General features: G+C 49.0%; 1 protein-coding gene and 1 pseudogene across 2 annotated transcripts; one reads left to right on the top strand and one right to left on the bottom strand.

Moving 5' to 3' along the window:
• Positions 1-893: 893 nt before the first annotated feature.
• On the bottom strand, positions 894-1855 carry LOC118661814 (annotated as a pseudogene).
• A 6434-nt stretch (positions 1856-8289) lies between these two features.
• NIFK (nucleolar protein interacting with the FHA domain of MKI67) lies at positions 8290-18556 on the top strand. 2 transcript variants are annotated; one of them, XM_036319980.1, is made up of 7 exons: positions 8290-8458; positions 9138-9281; positions 14360-14468; positions 15436-15647; positions 16855-16923; positions 17043-17114; positions 17804-18556. In XM_036319980.1, exons 1-7 carry the CDS (start codon positions 8354-8356, stop codon positions 17987-17989), a joined length of 897 nt encoding a protein of 298 aa, XP_036175873.1. In that variant the 5' UTR covers positions 8290-8353; the 3' UTR covers positions 17990-18556. The 2 variants fall into 2 exon arrangements, with proteins under 2 accessions (XP_036175873.1, XP_036175874.1); XM_036319981.1 differs by lacking the exon at positions 8290-8458 and adding an exon at positions 8677-8849.
• Positions 18557-19318: the final 762 nt, after the last annotated feature.

Genomic DNA, 19318 nt, shown 5'->3' with positions numbered 1-19318 from the left:
TTCTCCTTTTGCTAATGAATGATTTCTTTAGCTGTAATATCACTGAGCTGAACAAATAAACCACCTCTGAGTACATACGGAAAAATAAACACATGCTAAAAATGGATAAAACATTACAACTACTTCTTTACTAGACCATCTCTACCTCTAACACTTCAGAAGCTTAGAGATTCAGTGTTCTTACATTAACTGCAAGATAAAATAAAGGAGAAATTCCTTCTTTTTTGAGATCACAACTATGAAGTCATGTGGTTATACAAATTCTGCATTTGTGTGCAAAACATGAAATACATATATCTTATTTATCCTTGCTTATACTAGACTTGCCAGTCAGCTAGCAGGACTTTCCAAGAAACAGAGACTGAGATGTGTTTTGTATAATTTCAATAACCTCAGCACTACAATAATAAGAGATGCAGTATCCTTTTGCTATGGTTCAAGACAACAGGGAAGGAGGTCACAAGAAAAACTGAGAAACTTTTCTGTTTCACCATGGTGCCACTTTCATTTTTACATAAGCATTGTGGCATAATTCAAGCTCAATAAATCAGAAATCTTAATTTTTAAAATTTACCTTGACTTTTAATTATCACCATATTAACCAAAATAATCAGATAAAACACATTGGAAAGGGTAATACTAAACTCCTACTAGAGTTGGTTTCTTGACACATTAACTCATGTTTTTTTATAGAAAGGGATAGTGCATCTCAGTTTGCTTACAAGCTAGGAGATCACTTTGAATTCTGCATTTCCTAACTGCAAACAGATATAGCACTTATAACAGGTTATAAATAAACTGGTTTTCAAGCATAGAGCCAGCCCCAACGATAATAATACACTATTTAAAAAGACCTAAGGCAATGAATTCCATTTCTAATGGAAAAAAAGAACTGTGCAAACAAGCTTAAAACTACTTTTTTTGTGCCAGTGTTATAAAATGTAGCTTTTAATAAAACCTTGACCCAAATGCTAGCAACTTCAGAAAAGAATTTGGGTGGGGAAGAAGAAAGTTATTTCATTTAGGAAAAACAACCACTATCTTTTTCCTAATCTTCAACACACACGATTTAAACATATAACAGCTGCTGTAACACTTTACACAATTCCTATGTACTGGAGCAATAACAAGATCTAAATACAATTATATTTTTTTAAACACTGGATCAAGGCTTTACATAAAAATACCATCCTACTTTTCCCCCTAAGTTTCTAAAATATGACGTACTTTTCCCCAACATCTGCAGCCATTCAGGAATTTTTAAGAAACATTGTGCATGATCTTAATTCCTAATCCCTGGCTCTTTGGGCTCAGTGACAAAAGATCAAAACCACCAAAAAATGAAGGTTCACTTGAAGTCAGATGAGAGATCCTGGCTCAATTAGTCTCATAGGACGAAAGCAGTGCTGCATCAACTGGCTCCATGAGGAGGGGCATGTGAAGGATCTCATCAACCAGTCATCTGTACAGTCCAGATGATAGATGTGCATGCACGGCAGAAATCGAATTGGGTCCCCATAAACAAAGTCCATCATACAGATCACACACTCCCGGATCTCTTTTTCTGATCCATCTCTTCCAGGGTCATAAACTCCTTTAGGCAGATGTTGTATAAGGCCTATTCTTTGAGCTATCCTAATTTGTTCCTCTTCAGTCAGCTGAGTTGCTAGGCGAGTCTGGCTAGGTGTTGGATGATAGACCGGAACTGGAACTTGTTCCTGATATGGCGGCGGCGGCTCCTGGTCCGGCTCGATCCTTCGCCGAAACTAGCCCGGTCGGACTGAGACTCGTGGAGCAGAGAGATGCCATCCGAAGTGGGGGATTTGAGGCAGTTCCCCATCTTCCGAGGCTAGGGTGTGAGATCACTTCTTTTGATGGGTTCTTTTTTTGGGGGGGACGGGCTGGGGGGGGGACGACACAAAATGTTATGCTCTTATTAACACAAACACAATGTGCACACAAAATGTCTATTCATTTCCTGCTGTGCAGTCTGGCATTGGGATTGCTGACTCTCGTGGCCAGCTGGGCGGTTCTTTGCACAGTGGCTTTGCGGCTCTGCGGAGATGTGGACCATTGCGGGACAGTAAGATCTGTTGCGCGCCAGCAGCCTTCAAGCTCCTTGGCGTTGCAGACCAGGAGCTTCCAAAAGCCGCTAGGCAGCATGAGCTTTGTGTTCATGTTGCTCCCGTCACCAACGCTGGGCGTCGAGATCTGACCTTGAATCTTCCATGTACCCTATTGTCAGTGGCTCTAGGTTTCCCCCAGTTATGCTGAATTGTGACATAGCAGACTGACTGGTGTCCAGTGAACTTCTTGGTCCTCTTTTCTATGATCTTGTGCTTCATGAGGGGTCTGAGGGCAGCACGGTGCCAAGTAGGAGATGCTGCCACCTACACTGAGGAATGATAGGTTGTGTTTTTAAAGTTCTTGACATATTTTGCCAAATCACTCTCCATAGAAATAAAACTGATTTCTACGGCCCTTCCCACCAGTTCCACTGCACTCTTCCCAGTGTGCATGTGAGCACTGCAGACATTCTGGGCTAATTTAAGGGTGAAATTATGCCTCGTTTAATAGCACAGAAGGTTATGTAGTGGGTGATGCACTTCGGCAGGGTTCCTTGAAGGGCAAGAGGGAGTGGAAACAGAAGACTGGCTGGGAGGCAGGGCCTGGAGCCTGAGAACAGGAGGAAGGAGTTAGAACGTCAGAGTGAAGAGGGAGAGAAAGAATAGTCTCATTGGTACCCGCAGGATCTTAACTATGAGGCGATAGAGTGACTGCACGGAAGGGCCAGTGTCACTGAGAGGAGTTTATTACTCGCGGCTCCCAGGAGGACGGCACACACGCCCTGCAGGGCACATGGCCTGGTCAGGAAGCAGAGGCAGGAGCTGGGAGGCCAGGCAGGGCTTCACTGGGGCTGGCATGGGGTAGGCAAGGCAGGGCAGGACCCTGGCTTAGGACGGGCCAGTTTGAATGACTTTTGTAGCTTTGGACCATAGGCGTGGTCTCCGGTTGCCTGGTACCTGGCCCTGGAGTGACCTGGAGCAGGGGGGACAGCGGTTGGTGTGAGAGTTAGACAAAGAGGAGGTGCGTGAAAGACATGGCAGGAGGGGCCTGTGCTACCTCTGAGAATTGGCTTGCCCTGAAAGGACAGCCTCTCCCAGCCAGACAGCTTCTGAAGGTGTCAAAACATTATGAAATACAGAAAACACCTGACTAATCCAGGCTGGGAAGAGGGCATCACGCCGTGGACTGCAGGCCCTGCCAGGCCCACGGCACCGTGACCCATACTCCATGGCAGGAAAGGATCACGAGGTGGAGGAGGAGATTGGCGAGTCAGCCCGGGGCCTTTAGAGGGAGTCTGGACCTTTGGGCACCCCCACAATCCCCTCCCCCTATCTGCCCCCCCTGGGGTAGTCACCCCGCTTCACCCATGTCACTACCGACAAAGAGGCTGGGTTGGCCAACTGTGTTCAGCTTGCAGGTGACACTCATTGGGGTGGCGCTGCTGACAGGCTTTCTCCCCTCTCTCCTCTCCCCTCTCCCCGGAAGTCTCCCTCTCAGGCCCGTCCCCACAAGCCGGTGCCTGAGTGGGCCGAGCAGCTGACTCCGACAGCGTGGCCCCTCTTGGTGGCACATGTGGATGACTCCACAGAGACCCGGCAGAGTGGTAGGAAGGGAGAACAAGGGAGGGAAAGGTGGGCAGGGTGAGCAGGCCCCTCCCGGCGCCCACCCTGTGTCCCTGCCCCTGCCAGCCCTCAGCCTCACCCCACAGAGTCCTCTCCTCCTGGGGCCCAGCTCCTGCACGCGCGGCACACCCTGTCTCGTCTACCGCCCACCCACCCCCTACCCCAGCCACCAGTCCTCACATCTTGGCCCCCAGAAGGTGCTCCAGCCTATGGGCAGTGATGGTGGTGCCACAGAACGACAGGCCATTGTTCTGTCCCCACAGAGGCATGGTGCTGGAGGCTAGTGGGAGGCAGGGAAGAGAGAGACCCACAGTGGGCACACTCATCAGTCCACTCGGGGGTGTGGAAGCGCCTGCAGGCACTTTGGTTATTTCGATGACTGGGGTTGAGTGCTGGGGGACGGGGTAGTGTGCGCGGAACAGCCCAGCTGGGTGAAGGCCTGCTCCACCCAAGGCTCAGGTGGTCTCCCAACAAAACAGAAAGAAGGGAGTGAGGGGAGGAAGGACAGAAGGAAAGAAGGGAGGAGGACGAGGAAAGGGAAAGGAAGGACGAACACACTGGCACGGCTGGTCCCCTGGGATGAGGAAGGCCGCTGCTGGTCTATCAATAGCCTCTTGCTGCTGCCACAGGACAGCGCCATCTCACCAGACGCTTCCTCAGAGATGAGAAGCCCGAGGCCCAGAGCAGAGGAGGGCCTCCCCCGGGACATGGGGGGGTGGGGGGCTGGGCAGGGGGTGTGACAGGATTCTGGATGTTCTGACCAGGATGCCAGACAATTCCTGTGACCACTTGCCCAGGTGACCCTCAGACCCTGGGTGGCAAAGGCACAGAATGAGACCTTGCCCTGCAGGCTGGAGCACGCATCACTGGAATTCCTGGAGGTCACTGTTCTATGAGGGTGACCAGGGCTGGGAAGGGTAAAAATGAAAGCAGGCCAGGGCTGGGCTGAGTGAGGATGGGGGGCTAGACTCTCTGCCCCCATTAAGTGCTGGCTTCTATGGTCTAGTGAAGGGCCAAGGCGAGGGTGCCTTGCACTCCTGGTGAGCACCCACGCTCCTCAGCGCCAGCCCTGACACGGCCAGGCAGGCACCGCACAGGCTGACCAGTCAATGCGGCCGTGTTGTTCTCCTCGGGCTGCCAATACAAGATACCAACACTTGACAGGCAAAAGACAGGAACGGGGTGCAGGGGAGAAGGTGGAACTGTTACAGGATTCCAGGGCAGGAGTGTTGTGCCCAGATTTCAAGTTTCCCAAGAGCCCACCAGGGAGCCAGCGAGTCCAATGCAAAAGCAAAGAGTCCTTTATTTCAAACTCGAGTCTGGCTCCCCCACCCCCCTTACTGGCACAGCAGCAGGTGGCAGAGAGAGGCCTAGCCCGATGGGACGAGAAGTTTTATAGGGGGGTGGAGTAAGGGCAGGAGAGGGGACTGTGGGCCCCGCCGATTGGCCAGGCGCAAGTCGGTGTCTCATTACACAGGATGTGGTCATATTGATGGCGTGCACTTCCCTTGATTATCATTGGTTAGTCCAGAGAAATCCTGGGTGTGGCTAGCAGAGGCTTGGGCTTCCAGGAAGAAGCCTTGCCGAGCACATGGCTCTGCCCAAAAATGGAGGACCCAGGGTAAGATGGAGGGCGTAGTCCTCGCCCTTTCAGGAGGAGTAGGGAAACTGAGGCAGGAAAGTTAAAACAAGGCCCAACAGTGTGAGCATTTTGCAGCCAGCTTGTAATTCCCCAGCCAAGGCCACCGCAAATGGTTAAAAACCTCCCTAATGAGAGAAGGCAGAAACAGAGGGGAAAAGGGAAAGTAAAAAAGGGCAGGCTTACTCCCTAAGCGAGAAGCCAGCAGCCTCAGGCTGGGCGAGATAAAGTTGCCAGGTGCTTCTCATGAATTCTGGGAAGGCCACCACAAAGTAAAAAAGGGGCCTTGAGAATTAATCTACTCCAAGATATTCAGTAGAGCAATTTTGAGACCTATAGACAGGAGGGCATATAACACCTCAAACCCCCACCCAACGCGCTCTTCAGATTAGTTGAGAGCCCTCTGTGCTCCATAAGCCAGATGCATAGGTTTGCTTGCTTTGCTTTTTCAATAAAGCTTTAATAAATTGGCTTTTCACAACGCAGTCAAGGTCTCATATAAATTCATTTATAGGAGAAGACAAGGATCAAGGCTGGGCACAGCCCTCTCCCCTGACTCAGGGGGCTGTCCTGTCCAGTAACACCTCTCTGGTGAGAGTTGCCTAAAACAGAATCAGGAGGGACAATGTCAACAGTGACCCCCTTGAGAATTTCTCACCTGAGACAGGTCTGAACTGGGGGATAGGAGATATTTGACATCAGATTTTGAACACTTGGAAAATGCTCCTATTTGCTGATATCTATGTGCTGATGTCTCCAAGATTTCATCCAGGGGAGAGAGAAACGAGCTCATGAAAGGAGTCCTGAGAGAAAATACCATAGTTCTCTGCATGCACGCTCCTGACCATCCGACCTGTTCATGAAAACACAGTGGTAAGGAAACATTTAATAGAAAGAGCCGACCCAGCTACAGAGTCATAGAAGGCTGGCCCTGAGGGGTGAGGGTCGAGCTGAGGGAGACTGGGGTGATGGAGGCAAAGCAGGCCTGGGAGGCAGGAATTTTAGGGGAGCATAGGCAGGTTTAGGGAGTTTTTAGAATTGGGGTCCATGGAAAAACACAGGACCACAGACTGGGAGAAGGTACATTTCCATAACACAAGGAAGCCAGGTGCAGTTACATCTCCATAAGACAAGGGAGCAGCAACAGTTGCATTTACATACAACAAGGGAACTGGGAATAGCCAACAGGTCTATATTTACCAAATAAAGAAGGAGGAAGAAAGCCCAGAAAGAAAAGAACAATGAGGGAGGAGGGCCTCAGGAGTTCCTCTAGTAACTAATTCCAAAGGGAATAGTGACCAATCAGAGCGATATCAGGACACAGGAACTGCCGCCTTTATAAACCGTGGAAACAGGAAGTCGGTGGGACCCTTTTCCCCTGACCCACGTGGGAGTCTGTACTTGTTCTTCAATAATTTTTTACCTTTGCTATATGTACTACCCTCTGTCCCTGGATTCATTCTTCGTCTCCGGCGGACAAAGAATCAGGGTTCCAATCCAAAAATTCTGTTTCAAATGGAAGCAGGCTGGCCCTCATTAGGGGGGACTTATAATCTAATAGATAGAGCACCTATTTTAAATCTTAGAACACATATACTTATGTGACTAGGGGGTTAAGTTTTTCTTAAAGTTTCCTTTTCAAGGCCCATGCGAAGCGATTGGGGAGGTGACTCAGCTGTGAATCCAGCAAACAACCGATAAGCATGGTCAGGCCGATCCATCAGGAGCCAAAACATCACCTCATCCCTGATGACTAATGACACTAGCAGGCTCTGCGGACCCCCAGGCCTGCACATTGCTGCATTCCTCACCCCAGCCCCATCCCCTTTATAATCCTGTCCCCTGAATCTTGCTGGGAGGCAGGATTTGATGCTTGTAAGTGCCCTGTCTTCTTGGTTGGCTAGCCTTCTCAATAAACGCCTAATATGATTCAACCCTGCCTTTGCTATTGGACACAGCGACTGGCGGCTGGAGCCCAACCTGGGGGCTTCCTGGTAACACTCACTGCACAGCCCCTCCCATGCCACTCTACCTGCAGACCCACCCCACTCTTCCTGCACCTGAAGGTGGGCACCAGCCAACTGGCTCTCGCTGGCTCCGGAACACCTGCTGCCTCCATCCCCCAGACCAGCTCTGCTTGGACCTTTCCTGTGGCCTCCCTCTCCCTGCTTCCTCCGCAACCCACTCTCCTTTACTATTTGAAAGGGATGCCCAGCCACAGCCTTGCTTAAAACCCTCACACCTACTTCCATTTACAACAAACCTCAAGCTTTCAACTTCGGCACGTAGAGCCCTAGAGCTCCAGTCTGCCCCCGGCTCCTCTCCTCACACAGAGAGCTGCAGCCACGCTGGACGGTTCCTTCTTTCCAGCCCTAAGGGCACTGCACGTGCTGTCCTCCTGCCAGCATATGGGCTTCCAGGTCTTCACTCCGGCTCCTTGCAGCCTTCAGGTCGCAGCTCAAATGCCACCTCCGTCGGGAGGCCCTCTGATCACCCAGTCAGCCTCGTCCCCGTGGGACTCCTTCATCTCTCCAGAGCACCAATCCCACCCTCAAACGTCCTTTATCCAGCCCTCCCCCGAGTCTGGAAGTTCCCTAAAGGGAAGCAGCACAGGGACACACAGTAAGGGCTCACCAACAAGTCAGTGACAAAGGAAAAAGAATTAAAGTATGGGTAGCAAGACCTCAAGGTCACGGGTATTGTTTTGGAATTAATTTTTTAAACATCCCACCTGCCCTCTCTTCGCCCCCCCCCACCCCCCCCGCCCCAACCCTCCTCCCCGCTGCGATATTGGCAGGCCGCACAGTAGGCGTGAACGCATTACCATCTACCATAAGCAAATGGCAGGTATGAGAGCGAGGCCAAGTGGCGCCTCACCAGCAGGGGGCGCCCGCCCCCGTGCTCCGCCCCCCGTTCCCTGCGGCGCCGCGCACGTCGGCCGCCTCCACTTCCGCTTGGGCGGAGCTACGGGCTCTGGGACTTCCGGGGCTGCCGCGTGGAGCTCCGGGGCTCGGACGCTGTCGGTATGGCGGTCTTCGCGGGCCCGGCGCAGCCGCTCCTGTCGCTGAACCCGCAGGAGGACGACAAGTTTCACAAGGAGGTGGCCCAGGCCCGCCGGCGCGCAACGAAGGTGGGCGCCTCCGCGACGCGCGGGCCCGCGGAGCCCGGGTCGGTCCCGGCCTCGCCCTCCTCCGGCCTCCGCCGCCTCCCGGGTCTCCCAGGGCGGCCCCACCCCACGGGCTTGGGGGCCGAGGCGGGAGGTGGAGCTGGCGGGGAAAGCATGGCGAGGCATGCAGCGGGTTCGTGGGCTCGGGGACGGGGGCTCTAGAGGACGGTACCTGCCGGCTTCACTCGCTAACGGGGCCCGGCATCAGGTTGCATCCGCCATGGCTTCCAGCTGGAGACACCCGTTTGGAGTTGACCCGGGGGAGGTGTCGGCGGCGTGAAGGCTCGCCGTGGCCCGGGAATGTGCGGTTGGCGTGTTCGACTCAACGGCGATCTGCATGCGAAGTGGAGGCTGTGTCGGTGGAGGTCCCCGCCGGGTGGTGTGGAATAGCGTTAGAGACCCACTCGCGCAGCCATGGTCCACGACAGAGGTTGAGCGCCCCCATCGCGGGGCGGGTGGCCAGCGGCGCGGCCGGGCCTCGGGGAGGCAGGCACCGCACAGCCGAGCCTCAGCTCTGCTGCTCCGCGGGCGGAGAGGCTCGCGGTCCCGATCAGGATGGAGAGCTAGGGTTCTCCAAGTTTCGTTGCAATGTGATTTTTTTTTAATTATTAAAAAAGTATTTCCCTGGTTTTTATGTCTTCAGAAACAGAAGCAAGAAAAAGAAAAACTCACTCCCGGAGTCATTTATGTGGGCCACCTGCCTCCAGCACTGTACGAAACCCAGATCCGAGCGTATTTCTCCCAGTTTGGCACTGTGACGAGATTCAAGCTGTCCAGAAGTAAAAGGGTAAGGTTTTTCTACTGAAGTAGGTGATTTGTTTTATTTTTCAAAAGCACATCGTCGTGGACGGTGTAGAGGGCGTGCTCACACGGTATTATTCTTACCGTCCTCGCTCCAGAAGGGGTCATGGGCGAGGTTTAGAGCCTGAGTGGTTGCCCCAGAGCCTCTGATTACATGGGCAGTTTTGGTAAAGGGATCACGGTGTCCTGCAGCTGCGCGTTCAGCTGCACAGGGACGCCAGTTTGAGGAGCAGTTCGCACCTCTTATGTTGGCCTGGGTGTACGCACCCCTGTGACAGCAGAGGTGTGTACATGAACCGTGAAGAACAGGGACACGGGCCAGGCCACGTGTGTGCACGGCCTGGCCTCCATGGGTTGCTGGCTGTATGGCCTTGGACACAGTATGTAACCTGTCCATGCTTTAGTTTTCTCATTTGCAAAATACGAGTGAAATAGCACCATCGTCCTAGGAGTATCTCATTACAGATTAGGCGAGGTAGGGGCTGTGAGGTTCTTGGGACAACGCCTGCTACAGAAAGAGGTGTGTGTGTGTGTGTGTGTGTGTGTGTGTGTGTGTCATTGTTATGTCATCCCTACCTTCTAATTTAAAAAGGTTTATGTGGTTTGTTTCAGGAATAGAGTGTGCTGACTTCTCCCATAAAACTTACAATGTTCCCAGCAGCTTCACCCAAGAGTGAAACATTATAAAACCTAAGGTTCAGTGGGAGGCTAGGTAAACTTGAGTGTGTTAAAGCAGAGGAACATAGCAATGACACTGAATGTAGTAGTTACATGGATAAAGCTCAAAATAGGTTGTTGAATGAATATATTTTTTCATTCTCTGTTTATTTTTTTACCACACACGTACACTTATATTGTTGTAACCATAGAGACCTCTCATTGTTGGGATCTTTATTTTTCTTGATGCATTTCTTCACATTTTCCCACTTGAGTTATAACAGATCAAAGTTAGTTTTATATTTGGTACGTGAGTGGATAAGGTATGTATCCATCTTCCGCTAGTTGTTCTAAAGTTACAGGTATTGAGTTTTGTCAAAGCAACATCTCAACATTAAAGTGGATTTCAAATTTAAAATGCCCTGGTATTTCTCTAATCCTAACCAAAGTAACACATTTTCTCTGTATGCCTCCTCTTCCCCCCCTCCCCCATTTGTCTATTTATAATGGTAATGGTTGCTTATTTTGTGGGTGAGCTATTTCAAACGTCCTGAAATCTACCGGAAAATGATTTAGAGACTTGAGGTATCCATTTTCCTTTATCAAATATCAACTTGCTTCAGGCCTTTGTTTTTTTTTTCAAATATATTTTATTGATTTTTTACGGAGAGGGGGAGAGGGATAGAGAGTTAGAAACATCAATGAGAGAGAAACATCGATCAGCCACCTCCTGCACACCCCCTACTGGGGATGTGCCTGCAACCAAGGAACATGCCCTTGACCGGAATCGAACCTGGGACCCCTGAGTCTGCAGGTTGACGCTCTATCTGCTGAGCCAAACCGGCCAGGGCCAGGCCTCTGTTTTTTTAGAAATAGATTTTAGGTAGGTTTAAGGTCCCTTTCGTGCCCTTCCCCAGTCCTCTGCACCTGCTCCCATGCCCAGGAAATGACTGTTCATAAAGTCAGTGTTTTTCATTACTGTATGTGTTTTTGGAAATCTGTACTACAGATTGTATAGTAGTAGTCTCTTTCTGCACTTTTATTTATTTACTAGAGGCCCGGTGCACAAAAATTTGTGCACTCGGGGGGGGAGGGGGGGTCCCTCAGCCCAGCCTGTGCCCTCTCACAGTCTGGGACCCTTAGGGAGATAACGGCCTGCTGGCTTAGGCCTGCTCCCGGGTGGCAGAGGGCAGGCCCAATCCCTAGGTGCAGCCCCTGGTCGGGCTCAGAGCAGGGCTGATTGGGGAGTTGGGGCGCCGCCCCCTGTCATGCACAGAGCAGGGCGGATTGGGAGGTTGCGATGCCACCCTCAGTCACGCTCAGGGTAGGGCCGATTGGGGGGTTGGGGCACCGCCCCCTGTCATGCACAGAGCAGGGCGGATTGGGAGGTTGCGATGCCACCCTCAGTCACGCTCAGGGTAGGGCCGATTGGGGGGTTGGGGCACCGCCCCCTGTCACACACAAGGCAGAGTCGATGGGGAGGTTGCAGCACCGCCCCCTGTCACGCACAGAGCAGGGCCGATCAGGGGGTTGAGGAGCTCCCCCCTGTCACTCACAGAGTAGGACCGATAGGGGAGTTGGGGCACCACCCCCTGTCACACACAGAGCAGGGCAGATCAGGGGGTTGGGGTGCCGCACCCTGTCACGCTCAGGGCAGGGCCGATGGGGAGGTTATGGCTCTACCCTCTCACACACAGAGCATGGCCCGTGGGGGGCGGTTGGGGCGCCACCCTCTATCACCCACAGAGCAGGGCCGATTAGGGGGTTGGGGCGCCGCTACTGTCACACTCAGGGCAGGGCCGATGGGGAGGTTATGGCTCTACCCCGTCACACACACAGCAGGGCCCGTGGGGGGGGGGGGGGCAGTTGGGGCACCGCACCCTGTCACACACAGAGCCGCAGGGTGATCAGGGGGTTGGGGAGCTCCCCCATATCAGGCACAGAGCAGGGCTGATCAGGGGGTTGGGGTGCCTTCCCCTGTCACGAACAGAGCAGGGCCGATAGGGAGGTTGTGGCCCCGCCCCCTGTCACACACAAAGCCACAGGGCGATCAGGGGGTTTGGTTGCTGCCCCCTGTCACGCTGATCCCGGTGCCAGGAGGCCTCGCGGCTCCACTGATCCTGGTGCTGGGAGGCATATTACCCTTTTACTATATAGAATAGAGGCCTAGTGCACGGGTGGGTGCCGGCTGGTTTGTCCTGAAGGGTGTCCTGGATCAGGGTTGGGGTCCCCACTGGGGTGCCTGGCCAGCCAGGATGAGGGGCTGAGGGCTGTTTGCATCTGGTCACACACCCTTCAGGGTGGGGGTCCCCACTGGGGTGCCTGGCCAGTCTGGGTGAGGGGCTGAGGGCCGTTTTCAGGCTGGCGGGTGACGGAAGCTCCCCACCACTCCTTTTTTTCTTTTTTATTCTGGGCCAGCTTTAGCTCTGAGGCTTGGCTCCAGCTCTTAGGCCTCAGCTGCTGAAAGCAGGTATCTGGTTTGTTTGGGTTCTATAATCGAAACACTGTTTCAACTCCAGCTCTGAGATCCCGGCTGGCTGAAAGCAGGTTTCTGGGGTTTTGTTTAGCTTCTATTTTATAACAATGTTTGAAACTGCAAGCTCAGGGGCCGGCAAGGCAGGCAGGGAACGTTGGATTCCTCCATCACTGAAGCAAGCATGCCTCATGTTTGCTTCAAGCTGCCTGGCTGCCGGCTGCCATCTTGGCTGGCAGTTAATTTGCATATCTCCCTGATTAGCCAATGGGAAGGGTAGCGGAGGTACGGCTAATTACCATGTTTCTCTTTTATTAGATAGGATTCAGTCTATTTTGAGCTTTATCCACATAACTACTACATTCACTGTCATTGCTATGTTCCACTGCTTGAACACACTCAAGTTTACCTAGCTTCCCATTGAACATTAGGTTTTTATAATATTTCACTCTTGGGTGAAGCTGCTGGGAACATTATAAGTTTTATAGGAAAAGTCAGCACACATACACATGTATGAACACATAACTGAAATAAAAGTTCTATGAGACACTGCTTAACCGTTCTGTTCAGTTGTTTAACATGACCTTCTGACCTAAATTGATTGTGTTGAGTGTCATTATGGGTTTATTAGCCATTAGAATTCCCTCAGCTGTGAGCTGCCTATTCTTTTTTCTTTTTTTTTTTAAATTTTTTTCTTTATTGATTAAGGTATTACATGTGTGTCCTTATTGCCCCGTTGCCCTCCCACCGCCCCCCCACTCATGCCCTTCACCCCCTGTTGTCTGTGTCCATTGGTTAGGTTCATATGCATGCATCCAAGTCCTTTGGTTGATCTCTCCCTCTTACCCCCACCCTGAACTGCCTATTCTTATCTTTTGCCCTTACCGTCTTTTTCACAAACTTTTTCTGCCTTTTTTGAGGATCATTTGTAAATATTTTTCTGTACTGTAATATAATCATTGTTTCCCCCAGAATTGTATTTTGAAAATGTTCAAGTCTACAGAGAAGTGGAAAGAACAATAATGTAATGAACATCTCTTCTCTCTCCTGGATTCACCCGTTATTGACACCCTGACACATTAGCTGTATGTCTCCATAGCTATAAACACATACTTCGTTTTACTGAACCTTAGAAGGAAGTAGCAATCATAAAGACTTGAAATACTTCATCGTAAATCTACTAGGAATCCAAACACGATATAGTAGTCTAGCACAGCGGTCGCCATCCGGTGGTCCGTGAGGTCCGACAGGTTGGCGACCGCTGGTCTAGCGTGGACTTGCCATCGTCACATATTCCCAGTAGTCCCAGAAGTCTTTAGCTACCGGTTTCCTTCCTGACCTGGGATCAGTCACGGTTCCTGCATTGCATTTGGTTGGTGTGACTCTTCAGCCTGTGTAGGATAGTCTCCTTGCCCTTCTGTACTTTGTTTTTCTTCACATTGGCTATTTTGAAGAGTTCAGACTGTTAATTCCAGCTGTGGTTATGGACTTATCTGTGTGATCAGATCCCAGGAATACCCCGCGGTCAGTGGCATGTTCAGCCACAACAGTTTCCACATTGTATGCCATGATGTTATTTGCTAATGGGGCTGATGTGATTATTTAAATTAATGGCATTTGCCGAAACCGGTTTGGCTCAGTGGATAGAGCGTCGGCCTGCAGACTGAAAGGTCCCAGGTTCGATTCCGGTCAAGGGCATGTACCTGGGTTGCGGGCACATCCCCAGTAGGAGATGTGCAGGAGGCAGCTGATCGATGTTTCTCTCTCATCGATGTTTCTAACTCTCTATCTCTCTCCCTTCCTCTCTGTAAAAAAAATCAATAAAATATATTTTAAAAAAATAAAAAATAAAAATAAAATAAATTAATGGCATTTTAGCAGTTCAGTGATGTATTAGAGTTTAATTGTTTTTGTGGCGGATTTTTTAATTGCAGACTGGAAATAGCAAAGGTTATGCCTTTGTGGAATTTGAATCTGAAGATGTTGCCAAGATAGTTGCTGAAACAATGAACAACTACCTTTTTGGTGAAAGGCTCTTGAAGTGTAAGTGCACTTGTCTTCCCGTGGGCCTGGTTACCTGCTGTTGATGGGTGGCTGTGGTGTGAAGGACAGATTGCTCAGCTACTCGGACATCCCACGTCATTTCTGGAGGATCCCCTGAAGGATGGTGCAAGATCCGTTCTAATTAGAATTTTAAAATCTAAACCAGACTGAGCTGTGTTTGTGCCGAGATGGAATTGGGGAGTGATTTTAGGAGCAGATAGGAAGAGCGACTAACCCACCTTAAAGGGCTGTGGAAGGCTTCCCCGAGGAAGTATTTAGATTAAAATCTGAAGTTTAAAGAGGAGTGAGCCAGGTTCAGGGAAGGAGATGAAGATTGAGATCCTGGCCGAGCGGACAGCAAATGCAAAGCTAGAGGTGACTAGCAGTATCTGCCTATGAGGGACTGAGGAGAAGAGCAAGAGATGAGGGAGAAGACGAGGGGAGGCCAGGTCTTTGAATCCTTATAAATCTGGGAGTTCGATATGTCCTGAGGACAGTAGGGGACCATTAATGGGTTCTAGATAGGGGGGAGTCACAGTTCAGACGGTGCGGCTCTTCTACCAGAGAAACCATGACAGCACCAGACTAGAAGTTCACCTACAGAAACCAGCGCCGCCGGCTTGACATCCCAGCGCAGCCCTGTCTGGGTCCCAGGGCCCTTCAGAGGCAGAGTTATGTTTCTGGGGGCGGGGGGGGGGGGGGGGCATCCAGGTACCCAAGTCAGGCACATCTCGTCAGGCAGCTGATGAGGCTGCCCAGGCGGCATCTCTCCGGCCTCTCCGTTTTGGTTCCTCCTGCCGTGACAGTCCCAGCAGCCTTGCTCACGGCATGGGTTCATTCACAGAAATGAAGGAGAGGAAGGGTTGAGGAGGTGAGCCAAAAGGTGTCAGAGGACTGCACATGTGGATCCATGCTATGCTGTGCCACTCCCACTCGGCTGAAAACTTGTGTTTTTTTTTGCATATAGGTCATTTTATGCCACCTGAGAAAGTACATGCGGAACTTTTTAGAGAGTGGCATCTTCCGTTTAAGAACCCGTCTTTCCCAGCAGTGAAACGGTATAATCAGAACCGGACCCTTCTTGAAAAGCTGCGGATGGAGGAGCGATTTAAAAAGAAAGAAAAATTACTCAGGAAGAGACTAGCTAAGAAGGGAATTAATTATGATTTTCCTTCATTGGTAAATATTTCTTCAGAAAATATATTTTGTGTTTTTCTTTTTGGAGGTGGGCTTTGTATCTCAGTAGCTGTAACATGATTATGGTTTTCTCTATAAAGTATCTAGCTCAGTGCTTACCACATACTAGGGTTTGACTAAATTTTTGAGGCACTGCATTGTAAGTTCTTCCTAAAGTGTGTCAGACCAGATCCAATGATCGACATTGTATAGAAAAGGAAATTTCAGAAAGGGATTAGGTTTTTCATGATCTGTTTTAAATTATTGAAGTTACACCACCCTTTAACCCAAACCATAATGCTTCTAGATTGCTATTAAAAGTGTCCTTACCAGAATTAAATGAAGTTTGGCATTACATGGTATCGGTAAACATAAAGACTATAAATTGGCCACCCTTTTTATGCCATTCCAGTTAAAATTTTGGTTTTTGTTCTTTTAAATTGGAGATAAAGTGCGTATCAGATTTCAGCAGCGTCATCTGTGAATTAAGTGAGCAAGGGTTAGAATGTAGCGAACCTGCCGGCATGAAGCTGCGTCAGCACAGGTGCCACTCCGTCCCCGTGTCCCTGCTCGCTGGTTCTCCCTCCGCTTTCCTGGGGGGGAGCTGTGTCTTCCACTACGAAACGAGTGCAGGCCGCTCGGGTGGCTAGGATGGGTGACGATCTTACTCCTTCTCTAAATTCCGAGGTTGGTCTGGATCTCTCACAGACCCTTTCAGCTTATTTTCAAACAGCTAATTTGTTGGGAAGAGATGGATGGCATCTCTTCCTAAGTTTATTAGGTCTTTTAGCCTTATCCAGAAACTAGAAGACTGAGTACGCCCTTTGGCCCAGTTCTGGTTGTTGATTCTTTGCCTAAATCCCAAACAGTCTTTAACAGCTTGTGTTTAAAAATCACTGTGTCCCAGGCAGCAGGCCCTGGTCCTCTTACGAACCATTTGGGAGCTGGCCCTCTAAAGCAGGACGCTAGGCCAGCTCAGGTCTCAGCCTCACTTCATCTCCACAGCTCTGCCCATCCCCCAACTCGGCCCCTCTTTACTTTTTGCCCTTTACTGGAGATCATTCACTGTATTTGTGGATTTTGCTTTTTAAATTGGAATGCTTTCTCATTTAGGAAGGATCTGCTGATAACATGTGTAAGGATCTAATGGTAAGTTAAAAACGTAAATATGTGATACTGCCAGGTAATAACTTCTTTGTGTTTACTTAAGGTTTTACGTAGGAAAAAGAAGAAAAGCAACGCTTCAAACACCAACCTTCAGAAATCCACAAATATGCAGGTAAGATTTTTTCTTTTATTGCATGCCAGGTGTTAGGGAAAGATAAATGGGTAAATATATTCAAACTACTAAAACTGTTAAATATACAAATTGATGAAGTTTCTTAAACTTTATTGAAGGCTTTACCTACGAAGGAAAAGGAGAAGGCTTCAGCCACCCCTGAAACTCCTGAGAATAATGTGGATAGCCAGGTAAAATTGTCGTTAGTATTTTGAGAATCAGGTAGTATGATTCAAAAGAGGAGAAACAGTTCCTGCTACTGTCAGTTTGTTAACATTTCACATTTAGCCCTAGCCGTTTTGGCTCTGAATAGAGCTGGGCCTGGGGACTAAAGGGTACCCAGGTTCGATTCTGGTCAGGGGCACATGCCCAGGTTGTGGGCTCGATCCCCAGTAGGGGGAGTGCAGGAGGCAGCTGATCAATGATTCTTCTCATCATTGATGTTTCTCTCTCTCTCTCTCCCTCTCCCTTTCTCTCTGTAATCAATAAAAATATTTAGAAAAATTTTTCTCACATTTAATTTGTGACTTCAGCAGATACTGTGAGTTTACAAGCAAAAGTTATCGTTGTGAGTTTATTATTGCACTTTGTACCTCTTAAGCAAAGTGACTGAGTTAGGAGAGAGGAGGCCACTGTTTTTATAAATATAAGATCAAGGTTTTCTACCTCATACCCTATAATGGAGCATATTATATTACAATCGATTGTGACTTTTTCATACTAAGTTTGATAAGCACCTAAACTCGTTCCTGTGTGATTATGTCACTGAAAGATGGAAATAGGCCTGAAGTAACACTGCACAACTTGTAAAAATAGGAGGGAGGGGTAAAATATTCCTCATATCTTCCCACATTTATGTATTATTTCTTGTTGAATTTAGGGCCCCACACCAGTTTGTACACCAACATTTTTGGATAAACGAAAATCTGAAGTGGCTGAAATGAATGATGATGAAGATAATGAAATAGTTTTCAAGCAGCCCTTACCTGGCATAAAAGAACAAACACAAGAGACTGAAACACCTACACAGTCAAGGAAAAAAAGACGAAGAAAAAGCAATCAGTGATTCTGAGTGTATTATAAATAATACTTCTTCTGGAAAATGTGATTTTATTATGAGGGCTGTGTATCAGAAGGAACACTGTTGGTTCTAGTCAATAACAGGAACTGGTAACTGGCTTGCCTGCCCCAGCTGAAATACAGGCGCGCACACCACCCAGCAGGAGCCAGGCCTGCTGCCTCTCTGCCCCGGTCTCCCAGTTTCTTCCCAGATTCATATTCATGTCTGCATAAAAGGGTCACCATGAACTGCAGGTTTAAATACTAAACTGCAGCGCTTGTTAAATAAAGAAAATAAAACCTTGCTTTATTGTCTACATGGGTCTCTGTGTAGGCTGTGCACATTTAACCCATAAGGGGATTTTAGACTTCCGCATCCAGTGGTCAAAACTGGGCATTAGGTACAGTGAGAAGGCAATTCAAGTGTGTATACATGTGTATGTGGTCATTTTCCTAATGGTAAGTTAGTTTTTGGTAAGCTAGTATGGACTACTAACCACTAAAGTATCATCAGTGTGGAATTGTATTTCATGGCTTAAACAGTGACCAGCAAATAAACGTGTTTTATTTACAATTTATTTGTATGCAAGTGGGACTTGGGTGTCTTGAAGTAAAATAGTAGGTTTTCACCTCAAATATTTTTAATTTTCTAATGTCCTTGAAATATGCTTTTGTATTAGCTAATTCATGTTCATTGAAAACTGCCTTCAAATATTTTTTATCCAGTATTTAGTAAATCTTTAAAGTGATAGTGGGCTGAGATGGCAGCATTTGTGCTACAAGACTTAGTTGTGATAGAGACAGTATGTGGTCCTCTCATTGCTGAGTGCACTACAGATGGCAGTGGCACAGTTTTATCTTGATGGCCTTCGTGTGCCCCATGTCTCAGTACCATGGGTTTTACGTATTTTGATTACCAACGCATACCTATCCAGTCTAAAGAGAAATGTTCACAGAGGACTGGATTATTTTATCCATTCAGATGGCAGTGGCACATCAGCTGTGCTAAAAGAACACAATATATATAGACATTATCAGACGAAGCATTCATCACAATATTCCCAACTCAAAAAGCAGAATTAACCATTTTAAATGGACTATCAGCACAATTTTGTTAATCCTCACCCAAGGATATCTTTCCATTGATTTTTAAAGTGACTGGAAAGGAGGGGGAGAGACAAGCATTAATGTGAACAAGACATGTCAGTTGGTTGCCTCCTGCATGTGCCCAAGTTACTTGCCCTTGACCAGACTCAAGGCCAGGACCCTTTGGTCCAAGGGCCAAAGTTCTATCCATTTAGCCAAACTGGCTAGGGCTCAGCAGTGTTTTTACCCC

The sequence above is a fragment of the Myotis myotis genome, unplaced genomic scaffold (assembly GCF_014108235.1).
Source record: "Myotis myotis isolate mMyoMyo1 unplaced genomic scaffold, mMyoMyo1.p scaffold_m19_p_8, whole genome shotgun sequence".
Lineage (NCBI taxonomy): Eukaryota > Metazoa > Chordata > Mammalia > Chiroptera > Vespertilionidae > Myotis > Myotis myotis.
Note: the sequence above shows the minus strand (reverse complement) of the source record. Positions and strands in the feature narration are given on the sequence as shown.

Excerpts from the sequence above, each read along its gene's own strand:
- NIFK (XM_036319980.1), top strand. The coding sequence starts at position 8,354 with ATGGCGGTCTTCGCGGGCCCGGCGCAGCCGCTCCTGTCGCTGAACCCG. Across the intron at positions 15,648-16,854 it reads ATTATGATTTTCCTTCATTG|GTTTTACGTAGGAAAAAGAA; the intron begins GTAAATATTTCT and ends TGTTTACTTAAG. Across the intron at positions 17,115-17,803 it reads AGAATAATGTGGATAGCCAG|GGCCCCACACCAGTTTGTAC; the intron begins GTAAAATTGTCG and ends TGTTGAATTTAG.